Below are 21,631 nucleotides of genomic sequence, written 5' to 3'. Positions count from 1 at the left end.
TCTGGACGTTAATCGAGACGTTAGTGGGAGGAAGATGCTCTATCATATTGCTCTCCTGTAAACAAGGTGCTCTTTAATGGGGGACTTCACCTCGGCATAGAGAGACAGCAGCTCTGCAACTGCGACTGTGACACTGATTACATAATCCCTTCACTGCTCCTGCTGCGAAAAATCGCAGCACTATACGTACGTGCCATTTTGTCATTCTTCACCAGGGCAAGTAATGAGCTGTTCTGCAGGATAAAAACATCAGAGTTGTGTCAGAGATGGATGCCAGTCATCGTCCGCTTCGTAGAAAAAGGTCATTATATCATCATTAACATTCGCTGACCTTCAGCAGGCAGTGAAGCCCCCTCCCCACCAGACTCTACCTTTGTTCCTCAGCGATTCCGTCTGACCTGTAATTGACAGCGTGGTTCTGGTTACATCTAATGAGAGCCTAATTAAATATGGCGAAGGTCAAAACAGAAGCCAGTAACGAAGCACGGTAACGGTTGTGTCGTACCGTGTGTGTGTTCTGCCGAGGTGTTTTGGGAACGTCTTGAAGAATTGCGTTGCTGATGAGGCCGGGGACGACGGGACGGAAAGCCAGTTTTGAAAGCCACAACACTCATAACCTGCCCGCCCTCCGGAGAAATACATTATAATCATTTAGCGGCGTACAGGCAATAAACCTCTTACCACTTTAATGAAATCTGCCGTCAGCAAACCAACAGAAGGGCCTCGTTATGTCCGAACCTGCTGCTGCTGTTTGATCCGCCTCCTAGGTGGTTTCTCTTTTGGTACTTTGCATTCAGTGGGTTTTTTTTTTTGTTTGTTTTTTTTCCCTCCTCCTGCTACAGGACCGACTGATGAACCCGCCCGCTGCCTCTTGGGACACGCGGGTAATTGCTTGACTCATGGCCTTTGTTGTCGGTGGAGTGTAGTGAAGCAAGTGTCTCATAATGAAGTCATCAGCCTTTTTTACGAGCAGGGCGGGGTGACGGAGATAACGGTGAATACAGGCCTGAGAGGTGCTGCATTAAAGTGAAGGGCGGCAATGAAACCATGCGGCCGCACTGTTTTACCGTTCCCTTCGCTTTTCTTTTGATTAACCAATCATGCAGCCATCTGTGAGGCCGCTCCATGTCCCCCAGGGTGACGATTTTAACTGAAAAAGCAAAACGTTCGCTGTGCTTTGGGGGTCTGTTTACATGACGACAGTGCTGGGAGCCACTGAAAATGCACGTTTTCGAAAACGGCTCACAAAGTGGAACTTTTCGATGAAATGCAACTTTGCTGAGACGCTGCTGCTGCGCCTCCGCACGAGCCTTTCTGGAAAAGCTTGAGGTTCGTCTCCTTGTTGATGGCAAAAACGCTGCTACTGCACATGAGCACCACGGCTGTAGTAACTAGTTCTTCTGCACATGCTCAGTAGATGGACAATAACAGCAATGAGTGTCATGACTCCCAGTCCAGATTCTCCTGAGACTTGGTAGTTTTATTTTGACAGTCACCGTAATAACAATCCAACTTGGTTGTCTGTCCATTTGAATGCCTGTGTTCTCCCATTTTTAATGTTTATAGTTTACGCTTCACTGCACTCGTATGTGTGTGTGTGTGTGTGTGTGTGTGTGTGTGGTTTCTTTACAAAAATGTCCAACACTGCCAACTTGTGGCTCAACAAGAAACCTCCACTGTGTTCAGTGTTTCTGTCGTTGCTGTGTAAACATCGTTGTCGTGTAAACGTGAAACTTACCTGAAATGTAAGAGCGATGCGTTTTCACTTGAAACTTTGTGTACACCGGGCTTTAATTACCTGATTGCAGTGGCACTATCTTTTTTAAATGTTGTGAATTTTACACCACAGACCAAATGTTGTACTAGTCAAAGCTGTTGTTTTAATAATTATTAATCTGGCAAAAAAAAACAACAACCCCTGAACAAATCAAACTGAAACGAAAATGCAACAACAATGCGTCTTCACTTAGCGTTTCATGTTGTCGTGTAAACAGGGCCTCAGTCAGCAGTGTGTTCATCCGTTTTATTTTCCTCACACGATCCAATATCCTGTATTTATATGTAATTTATGTAAATGTGTGTAGCGTGTTTCAATAGGTCTCGCCTGTAAATTAGAACATGTGTCTCAAGGTGATTCCCTGTATAAACAGTAAAATAAATGTCAGATGCAATTCAGCAGACAATCTAAATCAACGTATGATTGTCATATGTGACGTAGTTTCCACTGTCAGGTGACATGAGTCGATCAGGGGCATCAACTTCACCTTAATTCAGTCGTCATTTACAACCCAGTTTGATAAAATGAGAGCATCAGAACCTTTGAAAGTCAAAAAATTCCAACGTTTTTAATCAGTTTTAGTGCAAAAACAGATTTAAAATGTTCACATTCATTGTACCTTCTGCAAAATATGACCGACGTGAATTTTCTTTTGAAAAGTGCAATTTAGAATTTTCTTTGTCACACCCTGTTCTTCAGATTAATTAATCATATCTTTTCTCAGAACATAACGTCTTTAGCTTATTTGCAGAAATTCATCTTGGTGGCTCCGGTGCTTCGCGAGCATTAGGGTCGCAAACATCTTTGATTCCAGTGTTGCATCATGACCTCGGCTCTTACTGAAACGACAGCTACTTTTGTTGAAAAGTTGCGGTTAATGTCTTTTAATGGCCCTTTTTTTTTTTTTTTTTTTTGGGCCCCAGGATTCTTGTTTAACACTGCTGGTGTCGACGTTTCATAACCGACTGGCCTCACATTCGAACCCTGCGATGCTAATTTTCTCTTTTCATCTGTACACTGAGCTTCATTAATCAGGAGTCTTGAAGGCACTCTCAGTTTCCTATAATAACGAGGATATAATGACGCCCTTTTAATGACAGGAGCCGGTAGGTGAGCGGTAGGATGGCCGGCAGTCCCCGCATTGATCCGACTAATTATGATCTGATCGCCTCCCGGCGAGCGGATGGAACATGCAGAGCTCAGCGGGGTCACAACTTACACAAACGCCCTCGGTCACGTCGAGCTGGCCTCCGTAGCGACACCCAGTCTTCCTGCTCGCTGTACGATGACAAAACCTCACTTTTAAGAAGAAGCGCTGCAGCGTTGTCTACAGCGGCGTCTTTCTCTCGGTGACGCATTGTGGCTGGTATTGTCTCTTTTATTGAATATCAGTCCATCGGTGTCAACTGCTCCAGAAAATGATTAATGTTTGTGCATGAGTGCAGTCACAAAAGAAACGGTGGAGGAAACCTATAATCGAGTTCTCGCTGTGCATTTCAGCCGCACATTCACCTGCTGAATAATGGGTTTTTGAAGCAATCATTTACACAAAGGCAGCAGTGAGCTCTGGTCCTTGTCCTTTGAAATGCTTGGAACTCGGCGCATCACAAGTTTACTTTTAATGCACCATTTAATACAAACACAAGGGATAGCAGGGGAGCCGCATTAATGATGCGAAATGCAAATGGTCATGCATTGTGTGTGCGGGCTGTGCAGCCTCAACAACTCCATAACGCACAAACAAACAGCCCAGTGTGCATAATTTTATTACCAAGAGGTCAAATGAGTTCATGCAGCATGAATGAGGTTTTCTGCCAGTGAGAAGCCCACAGAGTGGCACTTCTGCACGGCTCTGCGTTAACTGCTGGTTCAGTTCATTTCCACCGCCATGGGGCATGTGAGAAAAACCGGAACGTACCACCGCAGCTCCTTGATCCTCAATACCGAACTCAAGACAAAAGAAGCAGTAACATTATTTAGCCTGTTTACATTGGAGTGCTCTTGTTCGATATCTTCCATGGAGACTATGGACTGGATGGAGATCTGTGATAGACGGGTCCCAACGAGGTGGTAATGAGAACTGCTTGGTGTTTGGTTGAGAGACGGTGGCACCGAGCAAAGGACAGAAGACTGAACTGGAGGTGGCAGAGTTGTTGAGGTTTTCATTCGGAATAGAATGGACAGGATTAAGAATCAGAGAAATGGCAAATTGTTAAATGATATGGCGCTGTTTTGTTGATTCAGGAGTCCTCAGTGGTGATGGCTGCCATGCAAAGGGCCTCAAGCCATCCATTGGAAGCAATCTGGGTTTCAGTGTCTTGATGATGCTTGAGATGAGAGATCAAATGAATGTAGGAGAGGTGATCATTCTTGGAAAATGGATTCTTAGAATGAAGCTGCCAGACAAGATGAGAGGAGGAGGACGTCCATTGGGGAGTTTCATGGCTGCAGTGAGAACATGCAGGAGATTAGTGAGGGAAGGAAGATACAAGCAAGATGCAAGGTCAGGGAAGGAGATGACCAAAATAAGTTGGGATTTTACCACAATACATTCACTTCTGTCCAAAAATCTGCAAATTGCATGAAAACCAAGTAAAGTTTTTCCAAAAAAAAAAAGCATCATGAACATTTTCCATGTTTTCTTCATCACATAACAGTTTCTCTGCTTTTTCCAGTCCCTCACAAGTTCCTCAGAAACTCTGACCTCTTTCTGATGCTTTTTACTTTAAATTCAGCTTGGTAACCTTTTTCTTCATGGTGACATTTTGCTTGTGCAAAATCAAATAAATAAAACAAATAAAAGAACTAAACGTGAGAGTTTGAATCCGATACGTGGCCACTAAGTGGCTCTGCCATCAGATTACTTGATGAGGCTTCCTTCTGCCTTATCAGCGTCAAAGAGGCATTAAATCAGCTTGTGAGGGAGGGGTTTTGTCATTGTGGAACCGAGGCATGCCGCCAAAAACAAATCTTTTTCCTGTTATGACTCCCCTGATGAGTCCAATGAAAGAAGTGAGAATGGCTGGATGTTTATGAGGTTAAGTAATCTTGAAAAATCCAGGAGCCGAGAGAAGAGAAAGACACAAAAACATGCTGATTACTGAATAGTGCTAATATTTCGGAAGGCACCAATAGCACTACGAGTAGTAACTCTGCCGGTCCACATGTCTCTGGTGATTAAGTTGCTGGTGTTGTATGAACTATCTTTCACCTCCTGTTGATGCTTTGGCAGAATATAGTTTACAGTCTGTCTTACGTTTGTAATTCTCATTACTATAGAAGAAGCTTCAAACCATGAAGAAGAACTACATGCAAGGGTCTGTTACAACAGCTCAAGGCCATAGCATCGCTCAGTGCTTCTTTCCTCTTCACTCCTACTATTATTTACCGTTGTACACACCTCATTCAAGCAGGGCGTCTTGTGTGCACACAAAGAAAACACTCTCCATTGCAGAAGCACAAAGCCAAACCTCTTGGTCCAGCAGACTTTATTCATGTATCCTGACTGAGTCTCCGAAGCTGCGAGGCTTTCGCCTCTTTGCCCTCTCATGTAAAATGGCACCTCAGGCATGTATAAGCGCTACCATTCCTCAAATATCCATACAACCATCCATACGTCCCCTCGGTCTGCCATTCGGCCAGCTCCTGACAGCGTAATATCTCAGTTCTGCATCATCTGTCCTCTCCCTTCTTTACCTACTATGCCTCCATTCTTCATTCCGCTGCTTATTCCATCCTGAATTTCTATTTTGGGCTCATAAACACGTCTCTTTCTCTTGTCGCTGCCCCCCCCCCCCCCCCCCCCCCCCATGTCACATGGCTGAAAACATGAGTAGGAGAAGAGAAAAAAAAACCTCCTAAAGCACGAAGTGAAGCAGCAGAATCGGAGTCTGACTGCGTTCTATAATTCATGTTCTAAAACTCCCTGACACACCAGTCTTATGTTTTGTGTTTCACGGATAAATGAACGCATGTAAAAACCGGCATAAAACAAAGCGTATTGGAGGGCCACTTTGGCCCGAGGAGAACATCGAATCCTCACTGTTGCTGTGAGGAAACACACAAGACATTTCTGTGTGTTTGGTCTTATGAGGACTGAATGTCATCTCGAAAGGTTTGTGCAATTATTCACTCTGAGGAAGTGCAGAAAACGTGAGCCTTTGCATTAATGGGTTCTACATGTGCTGCCTAAACAGTTTCAACCCGTCGAGGCGTGGACTCCACCGGATCTCTGAAGATGGGTCTGGAACCGAGAGATCACCAGCAGGTCCTTTAAATCCTGAGAATTTTCGATTCGGGTTTCTATGTGATGTTGTACGTCAATTCATTCTGGAAAATCACGATTTTGCTTTCTCATCCTTTGACCACTTTTGATGAATACTGACCGTTTCTTAGTGGGAACAGAAAGTGGAAATACTTTCATCATCAAGCTCATTCCATCTTTAAACCCATCTATTTTTTTTTTTTTTTGAGGGTGGAGTTTAACTCATCACTTTCAATGAAGTGTTCGCTTGCTGCTTGATGTATCCCAACAACTAACAAGTGCCAAAATGAATTAATCCATCCATCCATCCATCCTTACATCCATACATTTATACCGCCTTAAAGTCACAGAGCGCTGGAGACGGCTCCAGCTGACTATTGGCAGGGTAAAGCTGGAAAAGAACTGAGACACAAAGAACAAGCCAACCTCAAACAGAAAAGCCCCCAAGAGATCATAAGTCTCCGTGACTTCATCTGTCAGGAGCTAAAATGTTCTGGCTGATCAGTGTCTGTGCATAATATTTACAAATTATGTAAAAAATAGTCATCCGTCCTCGGAACTGACCATTTGAATCACCTCCTGACTCCCAGAAAACTGTGTGACAGTTGCTCACAGTACCAGCAAGAGAACCAGGTGTTTAATTAGTAGAAACAAAGCAGGAGTTTGACTGCAGACTTTACTTTAAGCTCACATACAACACTTTGTATCAGGACTAATCATGGACTATAACCATTCATGCATTTTTAATGACGCGCGGCTGCTTAAACGACCAACTGTTAGGCTGCTAATAACTCCGATAAGTCGACTGATACAACTTGAGTCTGATTGCTCGTGACACCGCGTTGGGTTTTCTTCCCCGGTAAGCTGAGCGCGTTGTCACGCCGCTCTTCCCTCGCCGCAGCATGTGCAGTTTTTAACAGGGGCGCACCGAGTCAAGCAGATAGATCACAGATGATTGCATTTTCTTCTCCGTGTCCTCCTCCTCCTCCTATTTTACTCATCATCCCGGCTGGGAGGGGTGAGTTTTTTTCTTTTTTTTTCCAGCGACACTGCTGCACGTGCCGCCTCATATTTAATTACTTAGAGTGTCGTAGCAGGAAGGCATGCAGGCTGCAGCAACAACACAGCAATTCCATTCCACAGCAACCCCCAAGAGGTTTTTGCTCAAAACATGCCGTGCATGTGTGTGTGTGTGTGTGTGTGTGTTGCCTGTTTGCTTTCATGCATGCTCTTGCACACACATAGTCTGCAGATGTGGGAGAGTGTGTGAGTGAGTGAGTGTGAGTGTGTCTGTGTGCAGATGGTCGGAGTGAGTGGGAGGAGAGTGATTATAGGTTGAACTGCTTCAGTGCGAGGTGTGTTTGTGTGTGGCCTATATCTTTTAGAAGCAGTGTGTTGTGAGTGCGTGGGGGTTTCAGCAGGAGAGATGTGTATCTGACACAATAATACAAACTGTATCTGTTCGACAAAACTGCTGATTTTACTTATCTGGGGTCGACTCACACCGAACAATGGGCAGTGTTTGTTGGCTCCTCGTGGCAGGCTATCATTAATATTTTTCTACTCCAATTAAAGTTGTAGTAGACGCTTTGTTTGTCGTGCATTGTTTCAAGAAACGCAGGTCTTGCTCTTGCTCCTGTTTGCTGTTTCTCTGTCATGGGTTCATCGGTGGTGATATTGTGGGGGGAAAAAAGCAGAGCTGCTCATTGCCTTGAAATTTCACATCATAAAATGGGATTTCACATTTGAATATAAATAACCACATCATCAGCGTAGAGATTGAACATTTACTCAATAAATGGTGAACATTTGTTGAATCTCATCATCATTAAATCAATGTTTAATCACAGTATTATGGAAAAGAAATCCTGAATGATATATACTGTGTCACAGTATTTAGACATGTTTAGAATATGCAACTTGAGTTTCTTTTCAGTTAAAAACACGTTTAAAAAGCTGCAATTCAACAATTTTTCTGTCTTGTAAAGCAACAAAACATGTTCCCAATTCAGGAGCATGTTTCTGAAGAGGCAACGCGTCTGAATAAATAAAAGCCCTGTTTTCATGTTAAAAGCTTTGCAAAACGCAGCCTTTTCCCGTTTTAGAGTCTGACTTTACATGATACATGTATTTGTCTTTTTCTTATGTCAATCTTTTGAACCTGGTTTCATTCCAATGATCTACTTTAGTATATATTTTTTTATTTCTTGTGGAAGAAATAAAGGAAAAACCAAAGACTTGTATATTATATATATTTCAGGGCATGTTTTAAATGTATTTGTCCTCATGTACAATTAAAATTCCTGTTAAGTAAAAGTTTACCTAACTTAACAGTTTTTCTGGCACCAGAAGCTCCTAAAAACTTAAAATATTATGATCCCCAAAATAATTTTACTGTGCGAATAAAATGTGGGGAACCCAGGTTTGAATTCCAGTTGCAGCACCAACGTGTATATCAGGCGTAAAACCGACTATTTCTGGCGAAGCCTGTAAAAAAGGAGCAGCCAAATACACGTCTGCAATTATTATACAGTAAAGTGTGTAAGGAACAAATGCTAACACCGGTGTTGAATAGAATAATAATTCCATTTTGTCAGATTGCTTATGTCCTGATGGTTTAATTTGTAAACCATGTTGATAATCACAATGTTTAAAACTGTGGATGCTGTTGCTTTAATGCTAATGCATAAAAGGCCTTAATGGAAGACATCATGTTTCATGAAGTATGAGTGATGCATCGGTGTTGACTGACCCCCATCACACACTGTGAAGGACCCGCAACGCCTTCATTGAACTGCTGTTGCTTTTTTTCAGGCGTCACTCTGGACCAGATCTGTATCCTGTTATGCAGCAGAGTGCAGGGCACGGCATTCTGTTTCCACTGATACTGCAAATGAATACAGTCACAGTTGTGTAATGTGCTTTGGACCAAAGAAACCCATTAAGTCTCTTGTGTTTTAGCAGGTGGGGGGGAGGAATATTTTTTTTGTTTCAGAATTGTGAAGAAATAGCTGATTAAAAGCCAGAGCTTTCACAAGAAGTGCTTTGGAGAATTATCCTGAAGGGAACCCGATGTAAGAGAGGACACTTTGTTTTATAAACTACAGGCAGGCTGCCACCTCGATGCTGCACACACACACACACACACACACACACACACACACACACACACACACACACACACACACACACACACACACACACACACACACACACACACACACACACACACACACACACACACACACACACACACACACTGCCAGTTCCTCTGCTATTCCTGCCGGTATGTCTACATTTATAACATGTGTACGCTACTGCATACATTCCCTGCCTCCTGTGCTGGCGCTTGCAGTGTCACAGTCTCCTATGGGACTTATCAGCTGTGCAGGCGAGGCAAGCTGTGACTTCCAAGCTGTTTCTCAGTCCTCCTGCCACTGTATAAGATCAGACTTGTACACGGAGGATAAATGCAGGACTCAGGCAGCGTGAATCTCCCCTTGCAGGCCGCTGCGGTGCTGTAATCCACTTGAAGTGGAGAGGGCTTTCAGGGAAAAGGGCTCAGACGGGCTGTTTTATGTGGGGGAAAATCCTGTGAAGCCTCTTTGTGAGTCACTTCTCCGTGGTTGATCGCAACAGTTGCGCTGTGGGTTAACTGTTGCGTTGGTTGTGTCTCCACAGAGCAGCCCGAGCATTTGGAGATTACCTGTCCAACGGCAACCCAGAGAACCGCAACGGAGCAGGTAGGCTGGCACACAGACACCGAGGCGCCACACACGTCTTAACAGTCTGACCCCAGCTCACGTTACGTCATCAGAGGGTGTCCAACGTTTTATGAAGTTTGCTTCACAGTGATCGGACGAACATACATCAAAGAACATTCATCCATACATCAATTTGATATATTTTCACAAATAATTAAAAACGTTTTGGCCTCCTACCCGGACCAGGGTTTGAATCCCAATCACTTGGATTTCCTTAAAAAATGAGAGGTTTCATCTCGAGGGGCTTCAGCTTAAACTTTCAACTCTCAACACAGCTGCTGTTATCGCCGCTATGACCACTAGAGGTCAGAACAAAGCCCGCCGTGTCGCTCTCGTAGGTCCATTCAAGCCTTACCGACTTAATTCTTTGGGATCGATGATAATTTACCATTGGATTTCAGTGGTTCTGACAGCATTTGAATTTGGCTGTTAGCTCCTGGCAGTGAACAGAAGTGACGTATCAATCATCGACTCTACTTCATCGACTCTTCTCACTTCTTTCCAAATATTGAATGATTGCTTTTCTATTGATTCTCATACTTTTGAAAAATTAATCTTGCTTCAAAACTTAAGCAGGCAATTAAATCAAAGCAAAATACAGACAGCGAAGGTTGGTGAATCGAGCAGAAATTGGTTTTCTACTCAATTTTTATCTTTCTGCACTGAGCGAGTCCCTCACTTGTTTATCCACAGCTCACACAGTTTGATAAAAACCCAGAGATTCTCACGAGCTAACACTTATTTACAAGCCTGCAGCGATGCAGCTGCTTACTCTGGGAGAAGGAGTATCGTTTCTCCTCGACCCTCAAGGATAACTGGGCCTTTGTATCTGCCAGAGTACTTTGTGTACATCCAAATCTACCATCATTCCTCTCTTTGCTCTTTTCCATCACTCAGGCACATCTTGCTGTTCTCCTCATCCTCCCAAAAGCTTTGCTGGCTTGTAAATGTTTACCGCTCCGATGCCAGAGAACAAATCCCAATGAGGGACAAACGTCTTTCTGCATTTCAATTTTAGACATTTATCCGATGCACATTTGGAAAACTTGTTTTAAGCCCAGACAGTATAATTGATCTGTCAACCTCCACTTGTTGCTGTCCTGAACTCCTTCTCCTTTTCCTTCCATTTCTCTCCAGATCATCTTTTGTCTGACACTTTCCCCGGCCAAGACTGTGACTCTCCAGACGTCAGCCGCTTGCATAACAACAATCTGCCGGCGCAGAGCCGCTGTTTGCCTGTAGCCAAACCCAACCAGCCCGCCCAGCCCAGCCACAGCGCTCTCTCTCAGCCTCAGCCTCAGCCTCAGCCTCAGCCTCAGGTCAAGCCCCTCCAGGCCCAGGCGTCGCTCGGCCCGTCCAAACGTCGGCTCTCAGGTGAACGCAGCCTCTCTGCCGAGGACCCGCGGGGCGCGAGGGGTCACGGAGGCTTGAAGCCGTCCAGGGTGTACACGATCACCAGAGAGGGGGGCATGACCCTGGGGGGCCGCAGCAGCGAGGAGAGCCTGGAGCTGGAGGTGCTGAAGGACTCCAGGGAGAACCCCATGGCTCAGACCTCCGCCGAGGCCAACAGCAGCCTGTCCTGCACCAGCCAGTCGTCTGCTGCCGCCGCCGCCCGCAGCAGCCACCATCGCAGTGGCCACCACCGCAGCAACCACCACCATACCAGCACGCATCACGGCGAGCCATCCTCGTCCTCATCCTCGTCGTCGCAGCCGCTGCAGAGCTCAGGGAGCGCCAGCAACATCCGGGACTGGGGGATGAGGAGAGGGGGGTCGCGGGACGACTCCACCCCTGACTGCGTGGGATGCATACGAGCTCCCTGTCAAAGCCAGCGCTCCCTGGACCTGGACACCCCGCCGCGGGACGGAGTGAAACCTCGCAAGAAGCTGGAGAGGATGTACAGCGAGGACCGAGCCTCCACCGACGAACGAGGTGAAGAGAGGACGGGAGGGACGCACAGTGGGGATGGGGGTGGGGTTTAGTTTATAAATAAAACTTGAATAATTATTTACTTACCTAACATTAAAGTTACAGAATAAAATAGAACAAAGATAAAATAAACTTCGCAGCATTTTATAATAACTTGTTACATATTGCAACCGTTATTACAAAATGCAGTTTAAATGATTAGATGCACTCAGTGACACTCACAATCTGGTGTCATTTCTTCAGGAAAATAGAAATGGCTGGTGGAGATGCTGATTGGCTTGGAACTTTAAAAACCTACCAGCCACAATAGCAGGTGATTTTAAAAAGTAAAATCGCTATGTTGGCAGGATGTCAGCAAAAGCAAAGACTGACATATAATTCTAGTCCAACTGAATCTTAATTTTGTTGTCATTATTAAGCATAGAACTATGTATATAGATAAAAGGCAACATTTGTTACATAATGTACCAAATTATTAAGTTTTCGTAAAATAAAAAAAGAAAGAAAAGTGGAACACCCATATTTTGTAACAATTGTTGCAATATGTAACAAGTTTTTACAAAATGAGGCAAATCATCACAAATTGCGGTGTTATTACATAATGAGTTGAACATGTATTCTATTCTTACATATTGCACCATTATTACATAATGTGGCACCACAAGCATCTTGTAGGATCCTATAGGAAGCATCCTATAGAATCTTCTAAGATGCAGGTTTATAAATCCACACGTTCAAATAAACACAAAAATGGACAAAAGTTGCCTATTTAAAGCGCCCCAGATTAGTCGTAATGTAAATTCTGCCTGGAAAAGTCGTTGCATTGCACCCGGAGATGACTCCACTCTGTGCTCACGCACCCTCCAGCCTCCTCCGCTAATTGTAAGGGCTGCGAATAAATCTTCTTCTTTCTCGCTTGACACCACGCCATCCTTCTCTCCCTGTGTTTGCAGAGGACAATCCTAATAGCTGGTTCCCCAAAGAGAATATGTTCAGCTTCCAGACGGCCACCACCACCATGCAGGCGTGAGTATGGCACGGAGCTCCGCCCCATCTTCTATGGATCGGTGTGTCACACTGCACCTCCGCCATGTTGGCAGGACGTCACCCGGAGCTTTTCCATCCAAGACCTACACGTATCACACTTCCATCAGCACACTCACACTCCTTTAGGTTTTTATAAAGTGTCTGTCATCATATTGGATTAATACCATAAAAATCCCTGTTGCTACGACTAGTTGATTCATTAGATTGTTATTAATAAGGCATATGACCATTAGAGTTATTATAAGCACTTCACAAATTGTTGATGTTAAGCCAGAAATCCACCAGGTTAGGGTATGAAACAGTTTAAATACATGTATTTCTTCTACCTTTGCTACCCTGTTGACCAATCTTTAGTTTCACACAGCTGTTCTCAGTACCCAAGATATTTCTTTATTGGGTATGTTAAACAAATTATATTACTTAGATATTGATTTATATTTTACAATACATTAATATATGATACATTATGTTAAGACATGTTATGATATGATACGTTGGTATTTGTTCGTTAAGATACTTTACATTACTATACGATACAAAATGATACAATGCGTTATTATGCTGTGTGGTTTGAATTTATGTTTTAGTATAATACGGTACAATATGATAAAAAAAAAAAATCTCCCCGTATGATATATTAAAAATCAGGGAGGCACCGATACCACTTTCTTAAAGGACAAGTACTCACCTTTAGCTGCCCATACTGAGTAATGATTTGAATACTTATTAAGTAGAATGAAGCTTAATTCATACTACATATGCACATTATATGTGAAGGCTACGCGTTTCAAATCCCTGGATGGTACTTTATGGTGTGGCAAGTAAAGGTCCAGTACGTTTAAATGTGTGTTTCTAGCTTGAAATCTCTTCATAGATTAACGGTGATTCAGAGTACTGATATAATGCTTTTTTAATCCTCCTTAAAATATAATTAACCTTGAATCTCAAAAATATCACCTTTAACCTAAACGCCACCTCTTAGCCCTTAAAACTTGAGAGACCATGCACTTGTGTACAAATCTACACTCACACACACATGCACACACACCCTTTGTGACCAGTTAATCAGCACCTGTCAGCTTGACGCTATAATTACAACTCTCAAACAGACAAAGCTCACCCACCATGATCTTTGTCTCCCACGCTCCCTCTTCTTCCTCCATATGTCTCCTCTTCCTCCTCCCCTCTTGTTTCCATCTGCTCGTGTCCCGACCCGGGTCAGACTGTTGTGTGGGTCTAACTCTGGTCTCTGATCACCGTCTTTCCCCTCCAGGATGATGCACGTTTAACATCTAATCGATCAAACCGTGTGTGGATATAACGAACGACATATTGTATGTGGATGATCACCATGTGATAATCACAACTTCCATTAAGCTTTTGGTTCAGATTCTTTAAGTTGAGATTAAAATTTTTTTTTGCTCTCTTCAAAGTACAAAACTGCAGCATAACTCACCGTGTGTGTTTTTGTGTGTGGAGTACTTGGCTGACCCTGTTGCTAACTTCTCTTTCATTTTTGTCTTCTCTCCTTCCCTCTGCGTGGCGGATTTCCAAACCACGACTGTAGAATATCGTGAGTAACTCTTTCAAACGCCCCCACTTGTTCCTCCTCGTTGCTCTTACTTATTTTTTTGTTTTTTTTGTTTCTTGGCTCTGTCAGTTAGGTAATATGTCTTGAACCCTTTTCCTCGTGTGGCTTTGTGCTCGTCAGTCTGCTGTGTCCTTAACAATCCCACCTCCCCACAAACCCCTCGACCTCAGTGCCTGAGTGTTGAAGTTAGAGAAACGCTTATACCAGGTACTGAAGTATTTTCTAGAGATGCACCACTTTTTTTTTTTTAAAGTAAAAGAACGAGTCGTAACCTTTTTTGCTACTTGCAAATACTGAGTGCCGACACTGGTAGTTAATAAATGCCATGAAGCCTAATTCATACTTCATATGCAAAGGCTATGCGTTGCCACAAATCACCCCCGCACAGCCTCTACGGCAACGGTATGCGCACATCCAACAGTGCGCATAGCGTCTATCTACGGACTGCACTATGTCTACTGTAGACTGTAGACCGCGGGACTGAGCTCGCAGTTAATGAGTGTATCAGTCATACTTTAATCATGTTTAGCATGTAGCATCGCTAGGGTGTGAGCCCTGAAACTCTACAGCATGTAGCACGACTTGGCGCTACTGGAGCCACTGGGCAGCTAAGAACATGAGCGACATCGGGCTAACTCTGCTGGTCCAAATGGTGGTTAAGTTGCTGGTGTTGGTCGGACTATCTTTCACTTCCTCCCGATATTTTGGCAGAACATTTTCATTAATATCAAAGAATCTCCAAACCCGGGACATCGCTGCTGCTTTCTTGCGTGGCTGCGGGCGACGTTGCTGACACGTTGCGTAATACTTGATGTATTGAGGGGCTTTCATGTATTATTGGAGGATTTGACACGATACTGTTTAATTTCAAAACTTGCCTAACTACTGACCTCAGCCTAACAAATAGTGTTGGAGGACGTCCAGTCTGTTGTTGCTGTCAGGACAGTTGCCAGATAGTGGGCCGGTTGCCAAAATTTCGTCCAGCCTTTCATTGCATTTTGTTTTCTTTCTTCCGTTTCTACTCTCATGAGTTGATTGAATTTGTTGGGAAATGTGTTGGGTCTTGTCTGACGAGGTGCTGTGATGGCAGAGTCTTCTCCCAAGGAAGACGGAACAGAAATAGACAATGAAGGGAAGTAAGAGATGACGCAAACGTGGTGCACACAGGAAGAGCTACCGGCGCCTTTTCGGATAATAAGCTAGATCTGTGCAGAACGACGGTGACTTCAGCCCGTCAGCTGTCCGTCAGTCATAACCAGACCACAGGACACGACTCCATTTCTGACATACGCTGTCGCAGATGATTCTCATTATGTCTGACATCCTGTCAGAAGCATTAATGGCCCTTCTGGGAAAGACACGCCCGATGTCAATCAGCCTACACACTCTCAGGATGAAACAGTAGCGGTGAAGACAGGCACGGGATAAACATAACGATTGACAATGGCATATTGAATATAAGTAGGTAGCAGTCGTTACATTCAGCTCTTCTGGCTTTTTCTGTACGCTAACTCTCAGTTTTCATGGTGAACCCTTCCCTCAGTGTCTCTATTTGTTAGACTCCATCCTGCATTGTGGCACCAGTGTGTGCGTGTGCGTGTGCGTGTGCGTGTGCGTGTGTGCGTGTGTGCGTGTGTGCGTGTGTGCGCGTGTGTGCGTGTGTGCGTGTGTGTGTGTGTGTGTGTGTGTGTGTGTGTGTGTGTGTGTGTGTGTGTGTGTGTGTGTGTGTGTGTGTGTGTGTGTGTGTGTGTGGCTGTCTCCGCGCTAACCAAGCTAACCACTCAGCAACGCTAACCGACTCCTCACTAACCCGTATGGATATAAACCTCCTTCCCCTCCGAGACACGTCAACTGTTGCCCCAATCCCTCCCTGATTATTAATGCCCGAACTCAACTCGACCCAAAGGGCTTCAGTCGGGAATTTCACTCAAAGATAGTGAGGTTCCAAAAAAAATGTGTTCACTCGTTAAGTTCATCTGAAGATACATCAGTTAGTGGGAGGAAGATGCTCTAAAATCTCTTCGAAATTCACTTTTATTCATATCGCGCCAAATACAACAGAGTCATTTCAAGGCACTTTTAAAGAGGAAACCTAATAATTCCATGTAAGTAAGCATAAGCAACAGTGGAAAGGAAAATCTCCATTTTAAAAGGAAGAAACAGAACCAGACTCAGAGGTGGAGACTTTCTGCTGTTACTAAATAAAAGGATTCATTAACTAGTGACAACAAGAAACCAAACAGCTAACGTTAACTACCAGCGCGCAGACTACTGTCAAGCAGGGAAGCTAACATTTTGTCAAAGTGGCTAAAGAGCTCCTGTGCATTAATGCTAATGCTACTTTGGAGAAACGTTCGAGTTTTTCTTGGGAAGGCTAAAGTTAGTTTAGGATTAATTAGCCTGAAAAACAGTGACTTGCCGTTAAGAGGTGTACTTTGTTTAATGCTAAAGCTAACATTGGACCCAGTTAGCCAGACAAAGCGAGATTGTATATCTGAAGGTCTGCAAATATTTTCCACATGCAACCAACGTCGCTAAAAGTTCACTAGTTGAAACTTCATGACTGGTTATATTACAGTAATAAGGTACAAGTGCATTACTGGTAAAGGTTGAATTATTACGAAGGCTATTTTCCCCTTTGGGTCAAATTGGGTTCAGGCGGATTCGTCACCCCCCAAAAAAGGGTGAACTGTTGGGCCAGGCGTCGCTAAAACATCAACGTTCTTCCTACAATCCAAACCACTTAACGCTTTGACGTCCCGGCAGGGCTTTCCGAGGCATTGCTGAGAGAAAGAGACGGAAAAGAGAGCAGGAAGCAGCCACCCTGATGGAGAGGTACGGTGTCCTGGCTGTCCTGTCCTGTCCTGTGTGGTGCTCCAGCGTCCCTGTCGCAGCCACCCTCCCTCCCAAAGAAACACCTTTTCTCACACAGCTTCACTTCCTAATCAGATTCTAACACCTCTTTGCTTTTTTTTTTTTCTTCTCTTTGACCTGATTTCTGTTTATAGACGCAAACTTCCAGATGATCGTATAACTGCAACAGAACATCAAAAACTGCTGTCGCTTGTATGGAATGTATTTTTTTTTTTTTTACCTATAATTGACTTATAATACAATTTGATGCAATTAGACCCATCAACATTAGAAAACTGAGCCTCGCCATTCGCTTCATACCACTTTTAAATAGCAGCGAGTCATTCTCACATCACGTTTATTAAACAAACAACTTCCAACAAACTCTTTTTTGGATCCTTGTCAGGGACCATTTACACGGCAACGGTTTCAAGTGAAAACGCTAAACCTTCGGCGCGTTTTGGGGGTCCGATTACACGACAACGGTGCTTGCGGACACAGGACGCAGAACTTTTTTTGAAACGGTTCCCGCGGTGGAACTTCTCGAAAATGCTCGGTTACTTTTTTTGCTGCGTAAACGAGCAATGAGGTCAATTTCTGGAAACGCCGGGGCTCCATCCTGGGTGGATGCCATAATCACTCCTTCAACGCATACGCATTACTGCTGTGCAACATAGTTGTTCTGCACATGCTCAGTAGATGGACAATAACAACAGTGTTTTTCTCCGTCGTGTCATGACTCCCATCGTATATTCTGCTGGGAGTTGGTAGTTTTATAGTCGACGGTCACCGTAATAACAATCCAACTTGGTCGTCGGTCCATGAGAATGTCTGTATTCTCTCGTTGTTAATGTGTAGACAGTGTATTGTTCTCTACATGCATGTGTGTGTGTGTGGTTTTATTACTAAAGCCACCAACGGCGCCAATTTGTGGCCCAACATGCTTACTGCATCGTTATCAGTGTTTCTGCCGTTGCCGTGTAAATGGACATCGTTTTCAGAACGCTGCTGTACAGACGCAAAACGTTTGAGATTGTAGTGATTTTTCGTAGACATTTCCATCACAGCAACAATGAAACACTTTAGAGTTTGAGTTTAAAGATTTTTATGGCGGTATTTCAACGGTCCGGAACACTGGAGATGAACATTGGGCTGTTTTTGGTCCTTGAACTAAAATGCGTTTGACACCCCTGGACTACAGTGTAAATATAAATGTTTGAACACGAGGATCAATGTTGAAATGCCGTCCAAAGCGTCTGTTTTGATATTGATCTGCACACGACAACACAACAGAAGTTTTATCACTGCGTCGGTGGCAGGTCTGTTTTGATTGTGTTGTGTGCTGGAGTCCGTCTGTCTCCATGTTGGAGGATGACATTTAGCGAAAACCTGACGAATTACTTTGCACACCTTTTACCTCTTCTTGATTAGTGTGCTTTTCTGCCGGTATGAACAGTTTTGCTCCAGACCATTCTCGTAATTTCTATAAAGTTCCCTTACTCTGAACACTTTTTGACACGGGAATCTGGCCTTGCACTTCTCGTCCTAGGCTGCTGCTGTTACAAGAGGATCACAAATCTCCCGACTGTATCCTGTGGTGTGTGTGTGAGTGTGTGTGAGTGTGTGTGTGTGAGTGTGTGTGTGTGAGTGCGCGAGGCTGTGGGTGGCAGGTTTAATCAGTGTTCCTCACACTGAAGTGTAAAAGCAGGGTCTATCAGTACCGTGCTGTAGCTCTGCACTCAAAGCTGTCGAATGGATCGATACCTGGCAGCAGAGCTGAGACATGTCTGTCTGTCTGTCTGTGTGTGTGTGTGTGTGTGTGTGTGTGTGTGTGTGTGTGTGTGTGTGTGTGTGTGTGTGTGTGTGTGTGTGTGTGTGTGTGTGTGTGTGTGTGTGTGTGTGTGTGTGTGTGTGTGTGTGTGTGTGTGTGTGTGTGTGTGTGTGTGTGTGTGTGTGTGATGCACTGAAAACTTCATAGAATAGAAATATGGCACAAAAAAAAACTTATATTCTAAAATAGTCACTCAAACTGTGTCATATCTGTCAATATTTGAATATCGATCTGCACATGACAACATAACGGAAGATTTATTTCAACAACAGAGGCAGATCGTTTCAAACACATTTTCTTTTTTTCATATATCCACTTAAATCTTTATTAGAACTTGGTTTTTTTTGGTATACACACTTAAAATCAGTTAAGACCAATGCTTCTTGGGATATGTTAAAGACATGCTTATACATTGTTCATAATACAGAATTGTCTTGTAAACAGTCAATTTCATCCATTTCCCCCCCCCCCCCCAGATGAGCTTCTTGTCTATTTGCTCTTCCAATATGAAAATTTCATTTGTTGGTGGTGTTTCCTGATCGCTTTCTTGCTTGTGACCAACGATATCGTCATATATTATTTGACGATATTTGTCATTCTGTGGTACGATTCCTTCAGGGATTTACCAAAGATACATGACCAAACACCTCCTGTGGAGTTCATTATGATTCTTTACTTAAACTTTCCCCCCCAAAAAAACTTTTTATGACGAAAAACAAACACGAGATTGTCCACTCATGTTCACTTCTGTTTTTTACATGGAGATGATGAGGAGGAGGAACCTCCTTCATGTTTACAAGCCATCAAAGCAAGACATCAGCCTCTTATCTCGCATTTACAGCAATGCTGTTATACGACATTAACATAATTTCCATAAGTCTTTGTATGAATATGTCGTTTATTTAAAGTCGTGGAGATATATTTGATTACGTCAAGAGTCTGATTTGTGTAAAACATCCCCATTTCAATATCATATGTATTTACAAACAGACACAGCTATTACTAAGTCTCAGATACCTTCTGTTAAAATGCGTCGATATACAGTATCTGGACCTAATGAGCCACTGACACATTTTGAAGTCGGCCCATCTCGATATTTTGTCCGTTTCAGGCAAGAGAATCTGTGAAAATCCTTGAAATGAGGCTTTTTTTTCTTCCTCAACATGTCCTCTTATTTTGGCGGTGCAGAGCCTTGTCACATCCTTACAGGAGGCAACACTTTTAATAGAAAGGTACATCTCTCCGATTTTCACAAATCGAATTATGCTTGTTTGAATGAGCGAGACAGTGTTTTGGAAGGGGGAGGGGGCACAGAGGTCACAGGCAGATAGAGAGGTGTGGGGAGGAGGTGAAGGGGAGGGGGGGCGGTTGACAGGAGTTGGACTCGGTGGTCTCGCTGTGCGAGCGTTCTCACTCGGGATGAGAGCGGCTGACTGACGGATCCTCCTCTCCTCTGAGTCATGACTCTATTTCAGGCGACTTCACGCTGTAATCAACAACCGACATGTCAGCAGCGTTTCTGCCTCAAACCGCTTTGAGACCCAAACAAAGCATGAGGGAGGTCTGAGGCTTCCCGTCTCATTTTGACACTTTAGAGCAGGAGGGGTGGTATACATGAGGCCCTCGGGCCAAACCAAAATTGTCTGCGTGTATTTATTTATTGGTTTGTATGCACCAACTTTTCACAAAAACTATTCAACCAAATTACACCAAATTTTCAGGGATGATTTGTCCCTTTCCAAAGATGGTGACATTAAATTTTTAGAGCAATTGGGTCAAAGGTCAAGGTCACGAAAATTTTTTTTTTATCTTAAAGCGGTCAGTTTTAGTCCAACTGACGCCAAAATGTTTGGTTTTCCATTCTGGAGGAAAACAGTGTTCTTATTGTTTATCTACTGAGCATGTGCAGAACCTCTGGCGACCACAGCCGTGGTGCGCAGGCACAGTAGCAGCAATTCAGAAAAGTTGTGTTTTCCGCAATCTACACAGAAGTTGCACCTTTAAAAAAAATTTTTTTTAAAGTGCCTTTTCAGTGACTGAGCATCGTTGTCGTGTAAACAGAAACTCAAAAGTCAACAAAAGTTAAGCGTTTTTCACTTGAATAATGTCAATTTATTTTTTTGTCTGTATCTGTCTTTTTTTTAAACTAGTATAATGTGGGAACTGGAAATGTATTTCTATAACATTTTGAACTTGTTGAGGTTCTATCATATGACTTTTATTTAAATTCAAGATTATAGCTGAAAAAAAATGAAATTTCTATGAGTTTTCCCCAAATAAATGTAATTTAAAGGTTATTAAGCTCCTGTTTTTTTGGAGATCACGTTAGGTTCTATGTGGCCCGTTCCAGGTCATTCAATAATAGCAATATGACACTCGGGTGCTTTACAACAGAATATGTTTGGGTTTTTTTTAAAAAAGAGAAGCGTCCTCGCCTCAATTCTGCAGGGAAGTCCCTCTTCGTGACGGAGCAGCAAGAACAGCTGCAGAGGAAGCGACGGTGATAATAGGCTGCAGAGGTGGAGTTCATTAAAAATAATGAGCTGTGGGGTGTTGGCCAGCCACTGTCAAGTTA

At 43.5% G+C, this 21,631-nt stretch overlaps 1 protein-coding gene across 1 annotated transcript in view; it reads left to right on the top strand.

The window, feature by feature from the left end:
* The window catches only part of nsmfb (NMDA receptor synaptonuclear signaling and neuronal migration factor b), a gene marked incomplete at its 3' end in the record, with an annotated part of 54,254 nt that overhangs the window by 13,286 nt on the left and 19,337 nt on the right, over positions 1-21,631 (top strand). The window contains exons 2-5 of the mRNA XM_080467610.1: positions 9,723-9,784; positions 10,943-11,737; positions 12,688-12,760; positions 17,139-17,207. Coding sequence (XP_080323736.1) covers positions 9,723-9,784; positions 10,943-11,737; positions 12,688-12,760; positions 17,139-17,207 — 999 coding nt within the window. The remainder of the gene's footprint in view (positions 1-9,722; positions 9,785-10,942; positions 11,738-12,687; positions 12,761-17,138; positions 17,208-21,631) is intronic.

This window comes from Lipophrys pholis (assembly GCF_963383615.2).
Source record: "Lipophrys pholis genome assembly, chromosome: 7".
In the NCBI taxonomy this organism is placed as follows: domain Eukaryota; kingdom Metazoa; phylum Chordata; class Actinopteri; order Blenniiformes; family Blenniidae; genus Lipophrys; species Lipophrys pholis.
Note: the sequence above shows the minus strand (reverse complement) of the source record. Positions and strands in the feature narration are given on the sequence as shown.